Source organism: Melanostigma gelatinosum, assembly GCF_949748355.1.
Source record: "Melanostigma gelatinosum genome assembly, chromosome: 4".
Lineage (NCBI taxonomy): Eukaryota > Metazoa > Chordata > Actinopteri > Perciformes > Zoarcidae > Melanostigma > Melanostigma gelatinosum.
Genome location: NC_136637.1, coordinates 15,078,495 through 15,100,655, shown reverse-complemented (window position 1 = coordinate 15,100,655; position 22,161 = coordinate 15,078,495). Strand labels below are relative to the sequence as shown.

The window sequence follows — 22,161 nt, the reverse complement described above, 5'->3', positions numbered from 1 at the left end:
GCCCGACTGCTGTCATTACATGCCACACATAACAGTTATATAGAACTGTTCATTCATTTTACATTTTTCTTTATTTTTTTCAGTATTCTTACAGGCTTCAGTGTCATTTGGGAAAATATCAAAGCAGATAGACAATTTTAAAAATGCACATTTTATTATTTATGAATTGTGATGTCTATTCTGAGATGTAATTATCTGCACAAGTAACCGTTCACATTAAGATGAGTTTATGAAGAGCGTTTAATGAATTGGGTCCTGAAATAAAATGTCAGCTCATCTCGGCTGTCTTCTATCCTTTTTTCTCAACTGTTCAGCCAAAGATTCCCTTCTTCTTTGCTGTTGACGAGAAACAAACATGTCACTCTTTGCACAGCATACTCATTATCTCGCATTTCTCCAAGCCTGAATTCATGTCCCTGCCCAATTAGTGTTCTTACCTTTCTCAGTAACAGTATACATCGCCTCCATGCCACCTTTAATGTGGTCAATGACGTGACAGTGGAGCAGCCAGGAACCAGGATACTCAGGACGCATCTTTACAGTCTGAACAGGGAGAGGATGGAAACGTCAAGTGAGTCACAAGTTTCATTTTTATTCATGTTTGACAACACTGAACCTACAGAATCCAGTTTTCCTGCAACTAACTGATGCAAAATGTTCTAACATTTTAAGTTCTATATATATATATATATATATATATATATATATATATATATATATATATATATATATATATATATATATATATATATATATATATTTGCTGTTAAAGATGGTAGGATTGGCAAAGGAACACTTATATCATATATGCAGCAGCACAATTAAAACAATACTTTTACCTGATTTCCTTTTTTAAAAGTGAGCAAAAAATATTTTAAGTTAATCTGTATTCCTTATTTGGTGTGTCTATATGAATTTTGTAACCTGTTTTAAGAGAAGATATTTTAATATATTTTACAATCCAATGGATGATGAACAATAACCTTTTACGACACTGATCCCTTGAAGTTGTGCATATAATAAGACAAATTAAATCAGTTGATGCCACGTCAGGATGTTTTGAGGTTTTACCTGAAAGGTTGCTGGAAACAGCTCATACACATCCGTACGATGAGGACCTCCACCCAGCTGGAGAGAAAGAGCAAAAAATAGTTGGAATTTGTGTGTATTAGTTTGCGTAATGTGTGATTGTGTAGGCATGTCTTGCAAGTTTGTTTGTCTTGTATACCTTATATTCCACACTGTGCCCATGCCAGTGTGCGGTGTGTATGTCCACATCATTGCCCATTCCCATCAGGTACCAGTACACCTTATCACCCACCTCCATGTTTAGACCATTCAGATTTCCATACATATAACCATTGATGGCTGCATATACAGAAAAGCACACAAACAAACATATTGGAAAGACATGAAGAATATTTCGATCGACATCGAAAGTAAAAAAAAATACCATCGGTCAAAATGATGCCGTTTATTTTGATAAAGATTATCTTTATCTCACCATGCATCTTGTTGCTCTCTATAAAGGTTTCATCATCCTTCAAGTTTGTGCGAGGGTTCCTGATGTAGGTCCTGATATTTTCATCCAGATACCTGGAATAATAATAATAATAATAATAATAATAATAATAATAATAATAATAATAATAAAAGGATATGAGGTGGGACCCGATAAAATTGCATATAAACTTCACTGTTGAACCATCTACTGATGAAATTCTCTAAACGGAAAATGTTGACATTATTAAAGTGTGTGGATTATCCTGATTATCTGTGAGAGGGTTTACAGAAAGTAAGTATTTCAAATTGACAGTGTTAATTACCATAATTAAAATTCCAATCAATTCCATTGTATGGTGGTGGCGGCATACATTTCAGACAATTTCAAAACCTCAGAATACAAAACCAAAAGAACATTTTTTTAGATACCATGAAGTAAAGGGACAAAATCTGTTTTGCATTGAAATTAGACACCTTAACTACTAAAGGTCTAAACAGTTCATAGTTAGTTTTAAGGTTAGACTCCACTTACCAACTTTCATTCTCATCAAAAACCAGGAAAAGCAGCGCGAACTCTTCCACTTGCTTTTTCATACCAAGACTCCTGAAAGAAACACAGTTTATAAAGCTGTAAATTAGCACTCTATAAAATACTTTATAATATTGTTTTGTGATACAGAACAAAAATTCATTCCTGCCTCATCATACCTTGAAAACACACACGCACACAGTACATGCTGCATGAAATGATGCAGAGACACTCACCTGCCCCAGCTACGGCGACAGATCACCAACGGACCAATCAGACCGCTGTACAGGTCCTGTTAGGCAGGGAGACGAGGTAAGTGTGTGTGTGTGTGTGTGTGTGTGTGTGTGTGTGTGTGTGTGTGTGTGTGTGTGTGTGTGTGTGTGTGTGTGTGTGTGTGCGCGTGTGTGCGTGTGTGTGGCGTACCTTGGTAACATCAGCAGTGGAGTAGTATGCTGACACAAAGCACTCCTCCTGCTCTGTGGTTGGTCCTGTATTCTTTGTAACGTACCACTGGTAGGAGTAAGTCTCACCTAGTGTTGTGAAAATAAAGCTATCTTTCACACTTAGAGCAGGTTTAAGAATGAAACAGAAGCTCTCAGAGGCGTATAGTAATATCAAAGCAATAGATTTATTTATCAACAGAGTTATTCAGCCAACACAATTAAACATGCATGGGCTCTAATGATTTCCCTCTCAGAGGTCCACCATAAGACACGCTTCAACATAGCAGCGTAATCATTTATATAGGGTCCCTCCTCTAGAGGCCCATTGGTTCAAGTCAAAGTTGCAGGCTGAGCATGTTTTTACATGTATTCAACCTGGTTGGGACCTGAGCATATCCGCCCACACTGGCCCGTCCCAGAAGGTGTAGTCATCTGTCAGTGCGTATGAGATGTTGTCGGCTGTGGGGGCAAGGAGAATGGGCACTGCTAGGGCGCTGTCTCTTTCCTGTCTCACTCCTCTATTATTCTACCTTATCTAAAAATGGCAGCCTATCCCTTTGTGACGCAGTTAAAGTTATCAATCTCCCACTGGCTTCTCCCTTGCCCTAGCGTGTACTGTGTGTATTGCGTGAGTGATTATTAAATCTGCATAAACTAATGATTATTAAATCTGCATAAACTAATGATTATTAAATCTGCATAACCTAATGATTATTAAATCTGCATAACCTAGTGGCTATTTAAACTGCAAATAAGCTAATTTTCTCAACAAATCCCTCTCTTGACGTCTGAAAGACGTCACTTTCTTTACCTTCCTACCCTGTTACACGCCTGTGTCTGGCTCTGCCTCATCTGACCCTAACAGGCTGGTCTGCTCCTCCCATACTGGGTAAGCTCCATAAGGAGGGGGTGGTGGGGGTTCCTTGGAGAGGGCAGTTGTGATGAGACGGCTAACCTAAGAACGAATACAGGGTATTATACAACATCCACATGACACCAGTATTGCAATGAACACTCCCGCTGACACTGCTATTGACAAGATCAGGTTCTTCCATTTTCCAAACATGTTTTCCATCCAATCGCCAAATGGATTGTTTACACCTGATGCTTCCTGCATTTCTTTTGACAGTGCCCTCAGACTATTCAGTGCTTTTATGACTGAACCGTCCGGCGCAGTGTTGTTGGGGATGACAGTGCAACACAGATCTCCAAACATTGAGCAAACACCCCCTTTTTCAGCAAGCAACATGTCTACAGCATTCTGTTCTGCATAGAAATCAAAGAAGTTGGGGCCAGCTGCTCAGCCAGGCCCTCTATTGCATCCCTAGTATGATTAGCCAAGCGAAGAACATTGTAATGCACATTATTAATACGATCAACATTTTTATTTACTGTTATCCATGGAATGATACATACGATACTCTCAAAACCTGCTGGTCTACCAATTTGTATTCATTAGGCACTCCTCTGGGCACTCCGATTTCATCCATGTAGGTTGGACCTTTGTCCAGACTGAACTCAGTTCCAGCTGCTCTTTTTGCTAAGATATGTCTGCGTCTGCATTGGGTCAGGCTTTGTAAGCTTTGAAATATCCTACTGCAGTTGCGTTATCAATTGGTGGAAATATGGATGCCAGAGTTGTGCAATTTGGTGGAGTAGCTATTTTAGTCATATTTGTCATGCACGCGTATCCTGTTGGGTCAGATTCAGGATATAGTGGTGCTGGTTCAGTGAACATAGCTGCTCTTGCTGCAGCACAAGCTACACAGCCACCCATTTTGTTTATAGCATTATCAACTATCCAATTTAACCAAACATTGTTGCTTCCATGTCCTGTAGCTAATTGGATCACCTGTTGGGGAGTCCATTTAGAAAAGTCTTCTGACAAGACAATTGGTGGGTCCGGTGGTGGTGGTGGTCTGTACAGAATTATGTTTATCTGAATTCCTACTCTCGGGTCTTTGCCGGGGACGTCCACTAATAGGGCGAACCATATTATGTTTTTCCCTGTGCTGCTTTTGGTGACGTTGTTTAGAGACAGAGATAAGGGATTGGTTGTTGGCGAAAAGTCTCGTTGGAATTCTATTTTGTCCCATAAGGTCTTTCTCGTCTGTGGCTTCCACCGCCCTGTGTATTTTGTTACCGCGCCCCAGGAATAACAAAACGCCTTGGACGCGACGTTCACGTAATTCTCACATCTCTTGACTACGGAATGGTCAGCACACAAATACACAGCATAACCTCTCCATGCTTTTGGTCTTCCTCCACAGTTAATCACATCACACAAATCAAAAGTAAAAACGGTCTTGCTCCCCTTGGTGTAGTTTAAGGTCAGATATGCACGACACGCTTTTGGTGGTCGCTTGTATGCCGGTTCTGAGGCATCTCTTTTTTGCCTACTCTTCCCTCTCTCGAGGTTGTTTTGAGTTTTGTTCACATCCTTGCCGCTTGTTGTCAGATTGCAGCTTGGATGACTCTCAAACCCTGTCAGATTTTGCACTGCTTCTGGCAGACAGCCATAGTTTCCGCTGGTTGGTTTGTTTACTTTTTCGTACCTCACCTCCAATCCCCAAGTCAAAAGTATCACAAATGCCACACCCACACCCATTAGGATCCATCTGGTTCTTTTACCTATACCCATATCTTTCCAGGTAACTGAGGGATGAATCCCCAGTGACTGGATGTCCGTTCTTCCCAACAAATTACAATTACACTCCATTTTGCGCCAGATCACCTCTGACCTCTGCTAAGGGTCTGGAACGCTCAGGTGCTGGGGCACAATGTGACAGGTGGTGCCAAGGTGCTCCTGATTTACCTATGACCTGGACCGAGTGTGAAGTAACCTCCTTCACTTCGTACGGCCCTATCCACCTGGGGTCAGTCCACTTTCTCTTATGAACTTTGACCCTGACCCAGTCACCCACTCGGATGAGATTTTTTACCTCTTCCTGGTCAGCTGCACTGGTTCGCTGGACCTGTTTGGAGAGAGCCTCCGTGAGAATGATTAATGCAGTCATATACACCTTCATGTCTACCTGCTGCACCTCTAGGGCAGGAATATGACTATTAACTCATGTGGTGAAAGACGCGTCTCATTTCCTTGTGCCACTGAAAATTGCCATTAGAGCTAGTGGTAAAGCTTCAACCCCTGTCAGCTTTGATGCTGCACATGTTTTTGCTATTTTTCGATTTTAGCGTCTGATTTGCCCTCTCTACCAGTCCTTGTGACTGTGGATGATACACTGATCCATACCTATGTCTGATTCCTAGTCTGGCTTCCACTTCCTGCAAATCATGATATCATTCAACATATTGTAAAAAAGGCTGAACCACTTGGTAAGTGTAAATCAACCAGATTGTTTCACAAGGCTTTGTGAAATACACCAGGGCTTTTGGGTGGCAAAAGTCTGTCCTCTCTGGGGATTAATAAAGTTGTCCTAATCTAATCTAATCTAAATAACCCTAAGGACACCTGGGTCCATTATTATATAGCCTTCAATAAAAACTCAAAAACAGGTGTAATACTTTCAATAGCCTCTCATTTGAGACAGCTCAGCCATGTTGACGGATGTGTGTGTGTGTTTTATCAAACATAAGTTGAATGACTCTTTTTACTGATACAATTGATTTGTGTAAGTCACCTTTGTTTCTGTACATTACCAGGATCCTCTATATTGCTGAAGTCAGTGAATTGAGTCTGACTTGCTGCCAGTCAGACATGTCCTTCACACCAGTCCTGGGCTTGTACCATGTGGAAACATGTGGAAACATGTGGAATCCTCCCCCTTTACAAACTCAGATTGTGTGGGACACAGAGAAACAGACAGCAGCAGTACTTTTTTGTCCAACAAACTGTTATTATACCATTATATAATTTCCACCTCTCTAAATCATACTTCCTCTAACCTTGCATCTCGTTCACGTAACCCATGTGCTGTGCAGTGAAGTGAATCAGCCTGCATGTGACAGTCTAAACATTTTCTCTTTTTAGTTAACGTGACTTGCTGTGACTTTCTAAATCCTTCAATCTCATTCGAATACATATGTGGGTGTGAGTGGTGTTTGTCTAGTTCCTAATGTGTGTATTAAATATACAAGTTTGTCATCTAAAGAATCTGAAGTTAACTCACCCTCGGTGTTGTATTTGTGTGCGCGTCGTTGGTCCAGCTCTGGTCTCACTCCGGTCCCTGCTGCACCCCCCTTTGATGGCTGATTGTCGAGCCCTCCCACCACTCCTTGTTCATGGAGCGTGAGCATCTGTTCCTCAATGTTCAAGCTGCCACATGTATGGCACACAAAGTCTTCAGTTGGTGTGTGTCAAAGTCTCAAAGTGTCTTTCAGCTTCCTCTCATGCCCTGATACATTATCAGCTGGGCATGCTTGCATCTGTGCTGACGAAACTTCTCTGTTGTCCGTTGTTGAACTGATCCTCATGTTCAGCATGCTGCATGTCACACAACTCTCTTGTGTGATGTTCTCCAGGCTTATGGATGGCAGAAAGCCTTCTTACAAAGTTCAGTCAGGGCTGTCACCGCATGTTTATACGGCCAGTTTTCACCATTGTCGTATGCAACTCACTGCAGGTTTGAATGCCGCAGATATTTTCTGTAGCATTGACATGGTACCTGTAGATTTTGACGAGTCTCATTCGTCTTCTTCATCCTCAACGTGTTGAGTGGTGGGTGTCGTTCAAGTTGTTTGTGGCTGGGGAGCATACAGCAGGAAGCGGAATCCCCAGATCAGGACCAAGGACTAAAAATCAACAAAACAAACAAAACAAAACAGCTGCCAAAAGTTCAGCAGCAAATGTTAGACATGTAGAGATACAATTCTTAGATCCCTGTGTTTCTGTGTGTGCGTGCCTCTGTGTGTGTGTGTGTGTGTGTGTGTGTCTCACCCCTGCATTCCTCTCTCTCTCTCTGCTCACATGCCTCTCTGTCTATTTTAAACAGTTACACCTATTTTCGTTTCCTCTTGGACATCAACTTATTTGTATCTGCTTCACCCTTTTCTCTGCTCCCAGCACGTTCTGAGTTAATCAAATTTTAATCATAGGCTAAAACTGCCTCTTTCAGGGAATCCCAATTTTGTTTACTTTTTACTTTTACTTCACTACATTTTGCAAAGAAAACTGATACTTTTACTCCGATACATTTCCCCTGAAACCTTCGTTACTCGCTACAAAATCAAATCTATCTTTAGAAACAAAATGAATCATGAGACCAGCGTCGGGGACTGTGGTGGAACACAGACTGCCAGCTTATCTCCAACCTTGGCCTTGCTATGTTTTCGCTCCTAACTTTGTTTAGTCTCCCAGTAAACTGAAGTATTAACCCTTAGCACACATACCAAATTAAAACCATTAAAACCATTAAAACCAACCCCTCTGAAATATGCACAAATCACGTATCGATCTATTCTAATGTTTTATGTTTGTGTTTGATAGCAACGGGTGTGTCTCATATGCGTTTCCACTGTCCCTCAAACTTTGAAAGTCACACACACACATTTGCAGCAGCCGCAGCCCTCAGCTTTTTCTCTCATATGCACGCTCCAAACACTCCTTTAAACAAAATTGAAACCAAGCACACTGCCGTCTTTGGAATGCGCACAAATCACAAATACGGTAAAGGAATATCTTTACAAATACAGTCAAACAAATAAACAAAAGTTAAAACGCAAATAGTCACACGCATTCATACCAAATAATCAAAATCACACACGCTCCCGTCTCTGAACACTCGGATTAACTGAACAGTTAATCCACTTTCTCACCCTCAGCAAACCGACTGTGTATCGATGACCTCTTGATCACGATACAAATGACAAACTGCTTTTTCAGCAAACAAATACAGTCAAATCATAAAAATTCTTTCCCTAACCAACACACAAAACAAACAACGTTACTTTAATGCATTACAGCGGCCGCTGCGTATCATATACACAAGTATAATATCTGCTTTGGCTGGGGTTCGAACACGGCCCTACCGCCCACCGCGTGGAAGGCCGCAATGCTAACCCCTATGCTACTGGCCCTGTATATCCACAACACAATTTAGCACACTTAAATAGCCAAGGCCTCTGCTCTGGCCTGTCTCCTGGCGACTTTTCTTTTAAACTCCGACCGTTATCAACGATTCACCGGTTAACTCAAGATTTGCGCTCTCGCCCAGAAACTCCGTCGAGGATACTCTAAGCAGAGATATCATGTTTTTCCACTAAACGCTACGCACAATCCTGGTGTCCTGAGACTTGATGTCTTGATAAGGTAATTTTCTCTTCGTCCGCTATCAATCAGTTAATTTAAAACCTGTGCTCCCGTGCAGAAACTATCTGAAGGTTACTCTACGCAGAGTTAACTTGGTTTTACACCACACGTAACACACTTGATACGGTAATATTTCACGGTCCATTCACTGTCAGTTTACAGTTTATCAATGACCTTTAACACACATATATCCCCGTCATGTTATACAGTTTCTTCGTAGTCCAAAACGTCTTATAATTACGTTAAAGATTACGCTTTATTTGTGGCAGGAATTTGAGTGCGAGGCGCGAGGCGCGTGACAGCGACAGAGAAGGCGCGTGGCACGGCTCACATTCCTTCACTCTACGCTGCCACAAAAACATCATTTTTCGCCTTTTATCTAACGTCTTCTGCTGGACTCATTCATTCCTGTGCACAGACCCCCCAAATGGCTGTATAACAACTCTGTTGCTGTGTGTTTATTCTTTACAATACTTTATAACTATTCCTTACCCACAGTTCGGTCAGTCTGATATCAAATTTAGAATTAAAGCTATGAATACAATATGCAGGATTCAGTTAAATAGGACCTGCTCACCTGTTTGTTATGCCGGCAATATCAGACCTCCCGAAACTGCTGGCACGGACCCAGTGGCAGATACTGGGGCTCCCAGCCTCGGGGAGGATTCGCCAATTATTTCTGAAATCACAGATAGAGAGGTCTGTTAACATTCCAACCCGATATGCTCTGTATCAAGTCTTGCCCGCATCCTCCACCAATTTGTTGTGAAAATAAAGCTATCTTTCACACTTAGAGCAGGTTTAAGAATGAAACAGAAGCTCTCAGAGGCGTATAGTAATATCAAAGCAATAGATTTATTTATCAACAGAGTTATTCAGCCAACACAATTAAACATGCATGGGCTCTAATGATTTCCCTCTCAGAGGTCCACCATAAGACACGCTTCAACATAGCAGCGTAATCATTTATATAGGGTCCCTCCTCTAGAGGCCCATTGGTTCAAGTCAAAGTTGCAGGCTGAGCATGTTTTTACATGTATTCAACCTGGTTGGGACCTGAGCATATCCGCCCACACTGGCCCGTCCCAGAAGGTGTAGTCATCTGTCAGTGCGTATGAGATGTTGTCGGCTGTGGGGGCAAGGAGAATGGGCACTGCTAGGGCGCTGTCTCTTTCCTGTCTCACTCCTCTATTATTCTACCTTATCTAAAAATGGCAGCCTATCCCTTTGTGACGCAGTTAAAGTTATCAATCTCCCACTGGCTTCTCCCTTGCCCTAGCGTGTACTGTGTGTATTGCGTGAGTGATTATTAAATCTGCATAAACTAATGATTATTAAATCTGCATAAACTAATGATTATTAAATCTGCATAACCTAATGATTATTAAATCTGCATAACCTAGTGGCTATTTAAACTGCAAATAAGCTAATTTTCTCAACACTAGGAAAGACATGTTTCTAGGTATTGAATCCCATACTATGTGAAAAAAGTATATTAGAGCTAAGTGAAGGACCTTTGCAGAGTCCTTTTGGTATTCTCAGAAAATTGTAACTTTGTTACACAATAATAATGAAGTAAATCTACAATTAAAATGTTGCATTCTGGGATTAATTCCAATATTTCTTGATGGTCTGCAAGCAGGTAGACACACTACCTGGTTGGGTGAGATGAACTGCCGGGATTTCTGTCTTGACTCCATGGGCGTGGATGGAATAAGGCCTGGACGCCATGTTTTTAAAAACCACCGTCACCTTGTCTCCCACATCAGCGTGAATCATTGGACCTGGAAGACGGGAAAGTGTTTTGATTACAAGACCAATCCAGCTGGAACATAAATCCAAGATGTTTTATACATAGTATTTGTGGCTTTTATATTACAATCACAGTTTGTGCATTCCTGCTGCCCTGGCTGAGAGCCTACCCATGATGCCGAGGTGTTCTATATCAGCTGCTCTTTCCACTTGCTTGGTGAATTTGTTATTGGTGAACTGGCGGTAGACCACCTTCTTGTAACGGGAGCCGATAAACCCACCCTGCTGGTCCAGGAAGACAGAAGCAGGGCTGCGGAGGGAGAGAGACGGGCTTATTTTGCAAAGGATTAAATGTTGTGTGTGTTTATGGTACAATCACCTCATGCGGATGTGTTTAAGCATTCACTTCCATTTGCATGTAAATGTGTTTCTGCATGAATCTGTGTTTTGCTGTTTGGTTATCAAAAGATACAAAACACTAAAGACAACAAAAAACATTAGGTGCAATATTATTTCATCTTGACATAAATAACTGAGCAGAGTTAAATGAAATAGCAAGGAGAGAAGTTTTATAAAAGTGCAAAGTTAGATTTAAAGGATAAGACTGGTGGTATTCTACTGTACATTTTTCTTATTGTTAAAAAATCCCATGAAAACACCAAAACCAACAATGTGTTAGTCCATCTCTCAGCCCCTCTGGTTCCTTCGCAAGACCTTTAATAAACACGTCTCCAATAAATAATCTCATTTTCAAAAGGCTCCATTTTCTAAAACAGCTGGGAATTTTAAGAAAACTTTACTCAAACAGGAGTACACAGAGAACTTGTTGGGCATCATTTTTATACGGATTACTCCATGTCTGGTGCTCAGCTGCATGCCGGTGTGTGGGATTGACTCAAAAATAATGTGTGTTTGTACTGAAGTAACATCTCACCAACAGCAACAATATGGCTCATTGATGGGTTTTTTAATAGTTTTGGGGCAAAACTTGAGGTCTAAGATGCATCAAGCTTAAAAGGCAATACCTCTTAGTCAGATCAATTGCATTGCTGGTTTTGGTCTTTTTCTGACATTTGTGGACAGTAAGAAATATTCAGGGAATCAACATTTATCTTATCCTTCAAGTTGTATACAATGTTTGTATAATAAAATAAACTGCATGCATGTTAAGGTAGTGCATGGTTTCCGCTGTCATCAATCTTTGGAGGCCAATTTTGCCGCCAACTGTCCGCAGAAGTCCAGATATTTGTAAGCAACTGTTTTCATGCTGTACATGTGCAGGGGACGATATTTTTTTCCGACGATGGCGAAGGCATGACCCGCCCTACTCTGCCTCTGATTGGCTTACCCTGATATTACCCTAACCCCAACCAAGCTATCTCCTCATACACAGGCAGAGTAGGTCGGGTCATGACTTTGACATCTTAGGGGAAAAAAGAAAATTGGTGTGTGCAGGTGGTACTGTACTTCTCATGACCGCGGAACATCTCAGCCTCCCAGGTACGGTTTGGAGAGTAGTCCCAGTCCATCTCCATGGCAGCGATGTAGTAGGTTTTTGAGCGCAACATAGTCTCACCCTGACGCTGAAATATGCTGCACTTCGCTACCGTGTAGTTGGCTCTCATCCCACCACGGTAATGGTTCACTGTGGCTGACACCACTTCAAACTGACCTGAAACAAACACAATCATCATATGTACAGAAATACACAATGTACACGTTCGGCTCAATAATTATCCCAGACACCCAATGTTTGAAATCATTCGGTCTCTCACACACACACACACACACACACACACACACACACACACACACACACACACACACACACACACACACACACACACACACACACACACACACATGTTATATTCTCATTCTGTTTGAATTGTGAGATCAAAACAAAGTTGTAACAATGTCACTGAAGGTTCTCACAAGTAATAAGTACAATCATGTGTGCGTGAGAGAGAGACAGAGAGAGAGAGAGACAGAGAGAGAGAGAGAGAGAGAGAGACAGAGAGCAAGAGAGAGAGAGAGACAGAGAGAGACAGAGAGATGTATACCCATGCTGTCTGGCTCCATAGTGACAGTGTGTGAGATGTGAGGGAAGACGCTGATGGTGTCTCGTCTGTTCTGGCGGTAGATGAAGCGGTTTCCCTGGAAGTAAAGGCTGATGATGTCCGTCTCTGAACCCAGTCCTGACACGTGCCATGTTACCGTATCCCCCTTACACATGGTCAGGCCTGGGAGGTTCCTATACACAAAGCCATTGATTGCTAAAACAGAAAGACACAGAAACAAAACATACAGTGATTAGCTCAAAAATGATAAAATCATGAAGGGAAAAAGCTAAGCTGAGCTGAGCTGCCAGTGATCAGTGTGTGAGTGTGCGTCGCCTACACACCGTGCATCTTGTTGCTTTCGATAAAGCCATCGTCCTCCTTGTTAAAAGGAGGCTCTATGGGAGCAGTGGTTAGGGACATAATGTTCTCATCCAGATACCAGCTCAGGTTCTCGTCAAACACAGTGGCCATGAGGTGGAACTCTTTTTTATAGTTTTTCTACATGAGGAGAAGAGAGAAGGATCAGGAGGAAAGGTGTCTAATTGTGATTTCATCAATACATTTCAGTTTTCTGTGTCCCTCTATGGCAGACCTCTATTGAAGCTGTTCTCCAGCCTTCTTGCCACAAGCCAGATATGTATCAGATTTAGGTCCACATATACTGCAAATATCCCCCAAATCATAACTGGAAACACCAGATTTAATGGGATGTGACCTGATCAAACATAAGTTTAGTGATGCCCTCTTCTTACTTGTATTCCTTTTTTCAGTGATCCAGGACGACAGATAAGGAGCGGTCCAACCAGTCCAGAGTGGGTGTCTTTAACAGGGTCCACTCCAGAGTAGTACAGATAGGTCAGACAGTCGGCCTCCCCTTGGACTGGACCAGCACCCAATGGCACCGTCCATTCATAGCTGTGCAACGTTCCAGGTCTGACTAGAGCAGCTGGGGGAGGGGTCACCACTCCTAAATGTATTAAAAGAAAGAGGAATATTATAATGATGTTAATGCATGCTAACTTAGACTGGCACTGTAATATTCCAGCTTTTAGCTCACTTGGTTCCCTCTTCAACTCCCGCAGTTTCTTTGCTGTATGGGACTCTGAGGAGGAGAAGAAGTGTAGGGCAGGAAAGACGGAGACATAAAACAAGATAAGAAAGTGTCTAAAGTATAATCTAGTACATTGATAACAGTGTGAGTGCATGTGCTTGTATTAACCTTCCAGTTCATTGTGATAGAGCGTCCCATCCTGTTCTATACTGTACTGAACACCATGAGGCTGTATACTGTAAGGCCGGCTGGCTTTGTTCTTAAACACCACCTTGATAGTGTCCTTCTCTTCAGCTCGCAGCACAGGACCTGGAGACATGGATGGACACAAATGGACACACAAGCACACATTTAGGACAAAGGACCATTAGATGACACTATGTTGGGAGATATCTCATCATGTTAACAAAATCCTGCCGACATATTTCAAACATTAGTGTTGGAACTGGCAAACTGTTGTTGAAGTGATCTGACGAAGTCTGTCCAAAATATGAACAAAGACCTCCTTCAACAATAACAAAGCTATAGAAGGTCAGAAGAATTTTTTTTTAAAGCTGTTTTTAGTTGTAACCCAAATATCTTTGGTTGTTTGGGACAGTTGGTTGGACTAAACAAGCTATTTGAAAATGTTTGGGAAGTTGTGATGAATAAAAAATGAAAAAGTAATCTGCAGATTAGTCAATGATGAAACAGTCCAATGTTGTATGGAAAGTTTTAACCAGAAAGGGGAGCAAGACATATAATATATTTCGTTACATACCATACTATCGATATATAGCATTTTTCATTGAGTAATAAGCATGTTTGGCTGTACTAATTTGAGTTTATTTGTGCCTCCAGAGCATCGCTGACTCTGGAAAAAAAAGTGCAACCAACCCCTGCCCAGCCTGGATTACCCAGAATTCCAAGGTGTAGCTCCGCTGGGCTGCGTAGCATCTTTGTTGTGAAGGTAATGTCCGTGTATTCCACATAGCGAACCTTCTTATAGCGGCTTCCAATACGGTTTTGACTTCTAGTTACAAACATATCTGCTTCACTACACAAACACACACACACACAAACACACAATACAAATTATTAGCAGGTCTCTTACAGAATCATGAAGATTAGCCTGGACAATTTCTGTGAGAGTGTGTGTGTGTGTGTGTGTGTGTGTGTGTGTGTGTGTGTGTGTGTGTGTGTGTGTGTGTGTGTGTGTGTGTGTAGGTGTGTGTGTGTGTGTGTGTGTGTGCGTGCGTGCGTGCGTGCGTGTGTGTGTGCAGTAACCAACCCATCAGTAGGCGGCGTAGGAGCGTAGTCCCAGACTTCCTCTTCAGCAGCGATGAAGAACGGTCTGAGCTCACCGTGTGGCCGGGCCTTGTGGACGATGGGGAAACACTTCTTGATCTCAAACAGAGCCTGCATTCCAGCTGGACAAAACCACAAAACAAAAACTCACAAAGAAATACTAAACAAATTTGTTCATTATCCAACTGGGTGACAAAAGGACTTGCTTGAATCAAATTAAGAATTAAGGAAGTCGGCTCACCCATCAAATGGTCATTGACAGTGCACGTCAGCAGCCAGTGTCCAGGGTTGTCAGCTACCATTTCAGCTGTAGTGCTGGAGCCGGGGAAAAGACTGATTATGTCTGTGTGGTGGTTCTGAGTGGTCAGGATCTGGCCATGGAAATGAACTGAATGCATGTCCACCTGTTGCAGATAAAATACATTTAAACTGGGTTAAGACCAGGTGCTTGCTGCTAACACCAAGACATGATGTGGGCTATTGTGAGTCCAGTTTAGCAGCCCTGCAAAAAAGTAACACATGTTCACAAATTTAGTTTTTTCAACAAACTGTCAACAGAGGCCAGATGCAATTGTAAATGTGACGGTTACTGTTCAGACTTTCACCAACAAAATGAGAACTAGAACTGCATGCACTCAGACAATAAATGTGAGTCCTATTACAGGTACTTGGTATTGTTAGTATACGTTAACATATTGTCAATATAGGCCCAGTCAGACAAAGCTTGAGCTTCTTCTAAATGTGCTCAAAAAGACAAATCAGACAATAACTACAAAAGGTTCACTCAGTAGAAAGCAGATCTCGGCAAGACGGGTCTGCTACGACCACTGCTGTATTGTGTGATTGAATGAAAACACCCCAAAATGGTTGAGAGCAGTGAGTGACGAGCCAGCAGGCAGCCAATGGCCGTATAAAATAGTTGTGAAAGTTGTTTGTAGACAGTGTGAGTCATCACAACCACGAGAGGCTCTTGAGCATGCAGCCATGGGCACCCAAAAATATCATTATGTTTGCTGCAGCAGAATGCAAGATTAGCCGAGGGGAGACACAGAGGCGCACACTCACTCACTCACTCACACACTCACTCACTCACTCACTCACTCACAGACTCACTCACTCACTCACACACTCACTCACTCACAGACTCACTCACTCACTCACTCACAGACTCACTCACTCACTCACTCACAGACTCACTCACTCACACACTCACTCACTCACTCACACACTCACAGACTCACTCACTCACTCACACACTCACTCACACACTCACTCACTCACTCACTCACACACTCACTCACTCACTCACTCACTCACACACTCACTCACAGACTCACTCACTCACTCACTCACACACTCACTCACTCACTCACTCACTCACACACTCACTCACTCACTCACTCACTCACACACTCACTCACTCACTCACTCACACACTCACTCACTCACTCACTCACACACTCACTCACTCACTCACTCACTCACACACACACACTCACTCACTCACTCACTCACTCACTCACACACTCACTCACTCACTCACTCACTCACTCACACACTCACTCACACACTCACTCACTCACACACTCACTCTCTCACACACTCACTCTCTCACTCACTCACTCACTCACTTAAGGGTGTACACACATGCGCACACACACGCGACCGATCGCATGATCTTCGTGGAAAATATGAAAATGAAAAATTAAAGGATTAAAGGGCTAGTTGCATATTTTGAACTTTGGTTGGTTATGTGCCTCAATTAAGACTTTTTTTTTAAATATGACACATGCAACTAGAACAATATTCTGATTCGTGGGAGTAATAATAATAATAATAATAATAACAATACCATTAATAATAGTAATAGTACAATAATACTATACAATAATAATACAACTATTAACAACAGTAATAATAATGATGATGATGATGATGATATTAAAAATACAATATTTACCTCATTGCCTAAGCCAATCATATGCCAGTGGATCTTCTTGCCTTGGCACATGCTCAGTCCAGGCAGGTTACCATACAGAAAACCATTTATACCTGCAATTAAATCAGAGTTAAAGGTATTTGTATGTGTATGCATATGAGTATGCGTATGTGTACCTGGATACTACCACTCACCGTGCATTTTGTTGCTCTCAATGAAATCTTCATCCTCCTTCAGGCCACTGGCAGGATTTGTAATGTGCGTCCTGATGTTGTCGTCCAGGTACCAGCTGAAGTTCTCATCTGACACCATGAAGAGCAGAGCGTAAAGATAGTCTCCTGAGCTGTCTCCATGCAGGTCCAGGGTTCCTACAGAGGAGTGGAGAGAGGACATTTTAGGATAACATGCATTAATGTACTGAAGGGGAAACCTACAGTAAGTAGTGCCCCTACACAACTATTTTCTCAATTAACTTCTTACTATTTTGGATGCTGATTTTTGGTATTGCCACAGCTGATCTCACAGATTTGACAAGAATCCAGCAATATTTTTGATAGTTTAATTTGTGGTGAAACGATTGGCTCAAAAATTGATAAGTTGATAGTAAGAAGTTAAATGAGGGAAACGTTGTTTGGGCCTTAAAGTAGGTTTCCCCTTCAGAATAAACCACAGAAAGTACAGAAAGTACAACATTTCCCTCTGAAATGGAATGGAGTGGAAGTAGCCGATATAGAAGCAGAAAATTAAAACTAAAGCAGAAGTACCTGAAAATATTACATCAGTTAAATAAATGTACTTAAGTTCCGTCACCAGATAAGTTAAAAAAGGTTCCAGTACCTCTCTTACAGACAATGAGGGGTCCCATCAGTCCTGAGTTGATGTCTTTTGGTGGGTTAACGTGGGAGTGGTAGAATCTGGTCAGGCAGTTGCTGTCCTCTAATGTTGGGCTGTGGCTCTCTGGGAGGTTCCACTCATATGTCACTGTTGTACCAGGAGCCACTGAGTCATCACGCTTCAGCTCTGGACCAGTACCGTCTGGGTAAAGGGCTCCTGAAGATACAAGCACACAGAGTCACACATATATCAGCCTGTTAAGGCTGCCCATCGATTCATTAATGCCTCACCCTCATTGCCCTTGCTGTAGTTCAGTCCATGTGAGTGGATGCTGTAAGGTCTGTTTGCCGTGTTATTCAGGTGGACGGTCACTGTGTCTCCCTCCTCGGCCATCAACAGGGGTCCCAGGTAGCCCAGCCACTCCGCCTTCACCACCTCTGTCCTGTAGGTGGCGTCGCTGTACTGCTTATACACAGCCTTCTTGTAGACGGAGCCAATGCGCTGGGGGCCTTTCTTTAAAAAGACGGAGGCTTCTCTACAGAGACAGAGAACGAGGATTATTATGGGTTGCAGTTAAAATATTACAAAAACCTGTGATTGGCTAAAAATTTTAGGGCCTTTTCACATCAGACATTTTGATTTGTGATTTTAGGGAAAGCAGAGGTGTAACTCATAACATTAACGATGGCTCTGATCTAATCAAGTTTCCCAGTAAGTCGTGACAGTATGACAGTGAGTGAGCATGTACAATATACCTTTTTTACCCACAAACACTGCTCATGATCGGACATGATTTTAACCACAAACGGTCTTATTATTTAGATTATTTCGATAAATGTATTAATTGTGGAACACAATTCATTACTGCGGTTTCTTCTTCTTCTTCTTCTTTTTTTTTAAAGCATGCTGAGCAGAGAGGTTAAAAATTACAAAATAAATAGTTCACATGAAACATAAGTAATTGGTTAAATGGGTAAAAGTAAACATGTAAAATGCATTTTGCACAGAAAGCACATCAAATATAAAGAATCACTCTCCAAAGGAAACTCTGCACTACACGTGGTGACACTGAATTTTTCTTTGATGAAGAGATGGAATAAGTGTTAAAGTAAGGCTATTTGTCATGTCTTTAAAAGTTGCCTTCTTTCGAGATACAAGGTTTTCACACAACAGTGAAGATTGTCGTAATAATATTGCAATACTTGACATTGAAGGTTAAATTGTTGAGCAGTGTGGGTCAAAAAATGACAATGCTCAAACATCCATGCATCTTAATTGAGATCATGGTATGGGGGTGAAGTGGCTATTGGAAAGACAACATAATCTTTCCAACGTAATCAAGACAATGTACTAAGTTTGTACTCACTCATCCTCTTGCAGTGTGCGGTTTTGAATGATGTTCATCCCACTTGGGGCATAGTTCCAAGACACTTCCTCTATCTTGAGGAAGTACTCTCTCCTCATCCCAGACGCACATACTGCTGCACAACACAGCAACAACACTCCCCTTAACCCCAGTCGCTGCATTTTGAAGATATAGCGCTGGCACTACCACTGATAACCTGCCCAAGGAGGACGATGACTCTTTAATTCTGTTGAGCGATCCAGAGGATGATAATGATGAAGACAAGCAGTGCAGACACCTGACAGCTGTAAGTCAGTCTGTCTGAGAGGCTTTAGACCCTCTGTGTGTCTTTATACTACCTAAGCTGACTGGTGGGAACAGCCAAGCAGGGCAGAGGGGTCACTGACCAACAGACAGGGTTTGAGCCAACCCATCACAGAGATAAGGGAGGGCGTTCCCTGACAGACTTTTTGATCAAAAGGTTACATTTGCATAAGAACAGAACATGCTATTCTTTGCAATGTCCACATTTGATGGCACAACCACGAAGAGATCAGATTTAACTTACATTTACATCAGACATTATGCAGAATATCTCATATTTGTCAGAATATAGAAAGCCAGATCTGTACCACAGTCAGTTATATTTTCCGTGCTTGTGGAAATGCAGCCAAAAATCTTGCTTAGTCATGTACACATGACTAAGCAAGATTTTTGCCAGTGATGAAAACACAGACTTTTGATCCAGTCACTACTGCTGTCCAATATTAACTGCAAGGTTGAAAATGATACAGAAAAATCTGATTCCGTTGTTTCGATTTGCGTTTGTCCTAATCCACAAAATCAGTCTAACCAAGCTAAGTAATTGAATTAAAACTAATTTGAAGTACTTTCACCTACCCCTAAAGACAATTAAGGTCAATGAATTCTGCTACCAAAACTGGTTTGTCATTGTTTTAAGGTTTAAAGCGCAGTAGTTTTTTCACAATGTGACATGGACATAAAAAGTAAAAAATACTCTCCCCACAGCCACCGTGTGATAAAGAATTGAAAAATGTCTTGTGATGGACTTGACTGCAGGGTCTGAGGCCACAGTTACTCAGTCTGTGTCCTGACATCGATCAATAACGGGCAACTCTGGAAACTCCAGGACACTTTAAACACACACACACACACACACACACACACACACACTGTTAAATGTAAGCTAATATTGCATTTGTGCAAGGCCCCTTCTCCAGATAAGTTAATGGAAACATTTTGTTTCCAGTAACAGTTTGGAGGAGGTGCAGCAGGGGAGTCAAGCATGCATACACATATACACACACAGGATATATATATATATATATGCCAATTATGAAAAGAGAACCTGTTTTTGTGGACAAAGATCAGCCTCAACTTAATGACTCACTGGATACTTAAAATGGAAATAGACATTTTTTTATTAAAGGCGGCACAAACAAACAAACATTATAAAAAATATGTCACTAAAACATATATAAAATGTCTGTTTACACTGATCTAGCTTCTGAAAGACGTAAAGAAAACAATTTACAACAAAATGCTCTGAAAATTAAAACAAATGTACAAACATAAAAATCTGCTCGTAATCCTTAAGTGATCCAACAGTGTATAAATGTTGGAACAACAACAACCACTTCCTGGTGCATCCAGATAATCATGTCAGCCAAGATGCGGATAAACAACCAAATAATGGAAATGTGCTTCTCTCCTTGCAACACCAATGACACAAGAGCTTATCTCATATGTGGCTGCCATCTTAAGTACACTAGTTTAATATCATTGGTTTGAAGTGTAATATCATCTGTTTAAGCAATAAAAACGTTAATGTAGTTATTGGGTTTCTGAAGGTACAGAAAGTATACCGCCAATAATGATAACAAAGAAAGTGAGCAACCTTGAAATTAAGAATGTAAATTTCATGAAGTGAACAGTTGTCACTCAAGTTTGAGAACAGTTGTTTTTGTATCTTCTTCTTTAAAAAAGCAAATGAAAGTTTCACACACTGCTACTTACTTCAGTGAAACCTATCCCATGTAGGATAGGACAACATACTAAATAATATTATTGATATTATTGTCGTTATCATTGTCTACTTTGTCTTTATTATTTAAGTTTACTGTATTTTCTATGGAGTATTCAGGACACACGCTCACACACATATCTACATTATTATGTACTAATAACCTGTTGCCTTTGAAATGTTGAGACTTCTGCACCAGAAAAGCTCATCATCATAATCATAATCAATGACTGCCTCGTGATTTTTGCCACTCTAAAAGGGCAAATCAAAAGCTTGAAAATATAGTGATTACACTGACGTGGCCGTCAGAAGTCCATGATACTGTAGGTGTGTCTAAGTAAGGTTGAATTGTACTCGCACACATGGTGCAGTGTGTGCAGACTTCCGCTTCCATGTGTGTCCATTAACGTCCTGTATCTGTGCATACATATTGCGTGTGTGATTTGTTTATGGGTGCACAGGCACTTGTGTCTCAGCAGGTGAGTCTACATACACGTGTGTGTTGATCTACGCGTTCAGACTATACTCCTGCTTGTAGCAACAGGGCCGGCAGATGGCGTTGACTAAACCATTTCCCAGCTGTAACAGACAGATGATGAACTCAAGCACAGCCAGGCCCAGCAACACACACAGCAGAGTCACGTTCCACTCCACGATGTGAACCGGCTGAAGACACCGTGACCACGTCTCTGGTTGTAAGAGATACCTGGGACACAGAGAGAGAAAGATCAATCACGGACAGCATTTACTACATTTATATTTTATATATTTTTTGCATTGGTTACAACTCATTGTGAGTGCTGCACCACATTCTTAAAATACTGAAATACTAAGGGGGAGAGTTGTCTCTAAGTATACATTGATGACATAAGTCGACACATGACAAGGTGTCCTCATTTACGAAATTAACAAAAAAAGTGGAGGCAAAGTCCATTGTTTTCCAGATTAGGGCACCTAGTCACATTTACCACAAAAGGCAACGGGTAAAACTGTACATTTTTACAGTTGTTTGTAGTCAGTTCATTCTGTTTACCAGTGAAATATAAAGTTAAGGACATGTATACACACATTCTTCTCTGTTTATAAACCCCCCATGCCCCAAC

At 41.5% G+C, this 22,161-nt stretch overlaps 2 protein-coding genes across 3 annotated transcripts in view; both read right to left on the bottom strand.

Moving 5' to 3' along the window:
• LOC306776498 (transmembrane 4 L6 family member 1-like) overlaps positions 1-22,161 on the bottom strand; it is a 111,402-nt gene that overhangs the window by 65,623 nt on the left and 23,618 nt on the right. The window contains exon 4 of one of the 2 annotated variants that reach the window (XM_079267208.1): positions 20,439-21,764. The exons of the other annotated variant lie outside the window; for it this stretch is intronic. Coding sequence (XP_079123334.1) covers positions 21,566-21,764 — 199 coding nt within the window. The 3' untranslated portion in view covers positions 20,439-21,565. Of the gene's footprint in view, positions 1-20,438; positions 21,765-22,161 lie in introns of those variants that run through there. 2 annotated transcript variants of the gene reach the window in all.
• LOC306776494 (ceruloplasmin-like) lies at positions 226-19,196 on the bottom strand (the record flags this gene model as incomplete). The annotated part of the gene is made up of 24 exons (XM_079267205.1): positions 226-336; positions 438-543; positions 1,072-1,128; positions 1,229-1,368; positions 1,505-1,596; positions 2,036-2,107; positions 2,269-2,324; positions 2,456-2,562; positions 10,399-10,527; positions 10,666-10,805; positions 11,963-12,167; positions 12,559-12,771; positions 12,900-13,056; positions 13,311-13,525; positions 13,616-13,660; positions 13,778-13,918; positions 14,506-14,645; positions 14,880-15,018; positions 15,138-15,300; positions 16,857-16,948; positions 17,030-17,203; positions 17,673-17,885; positions 17,960-18,204; positions 19,036-19,196. 24 exons carry the CDS (start codon positions 19,194-19,196, stop codon positions 311-313), a joined length of 3,228 nt encoding a protein of 1,075 aa, XP_079123331.1. The 3' UTR covers positions 226-310.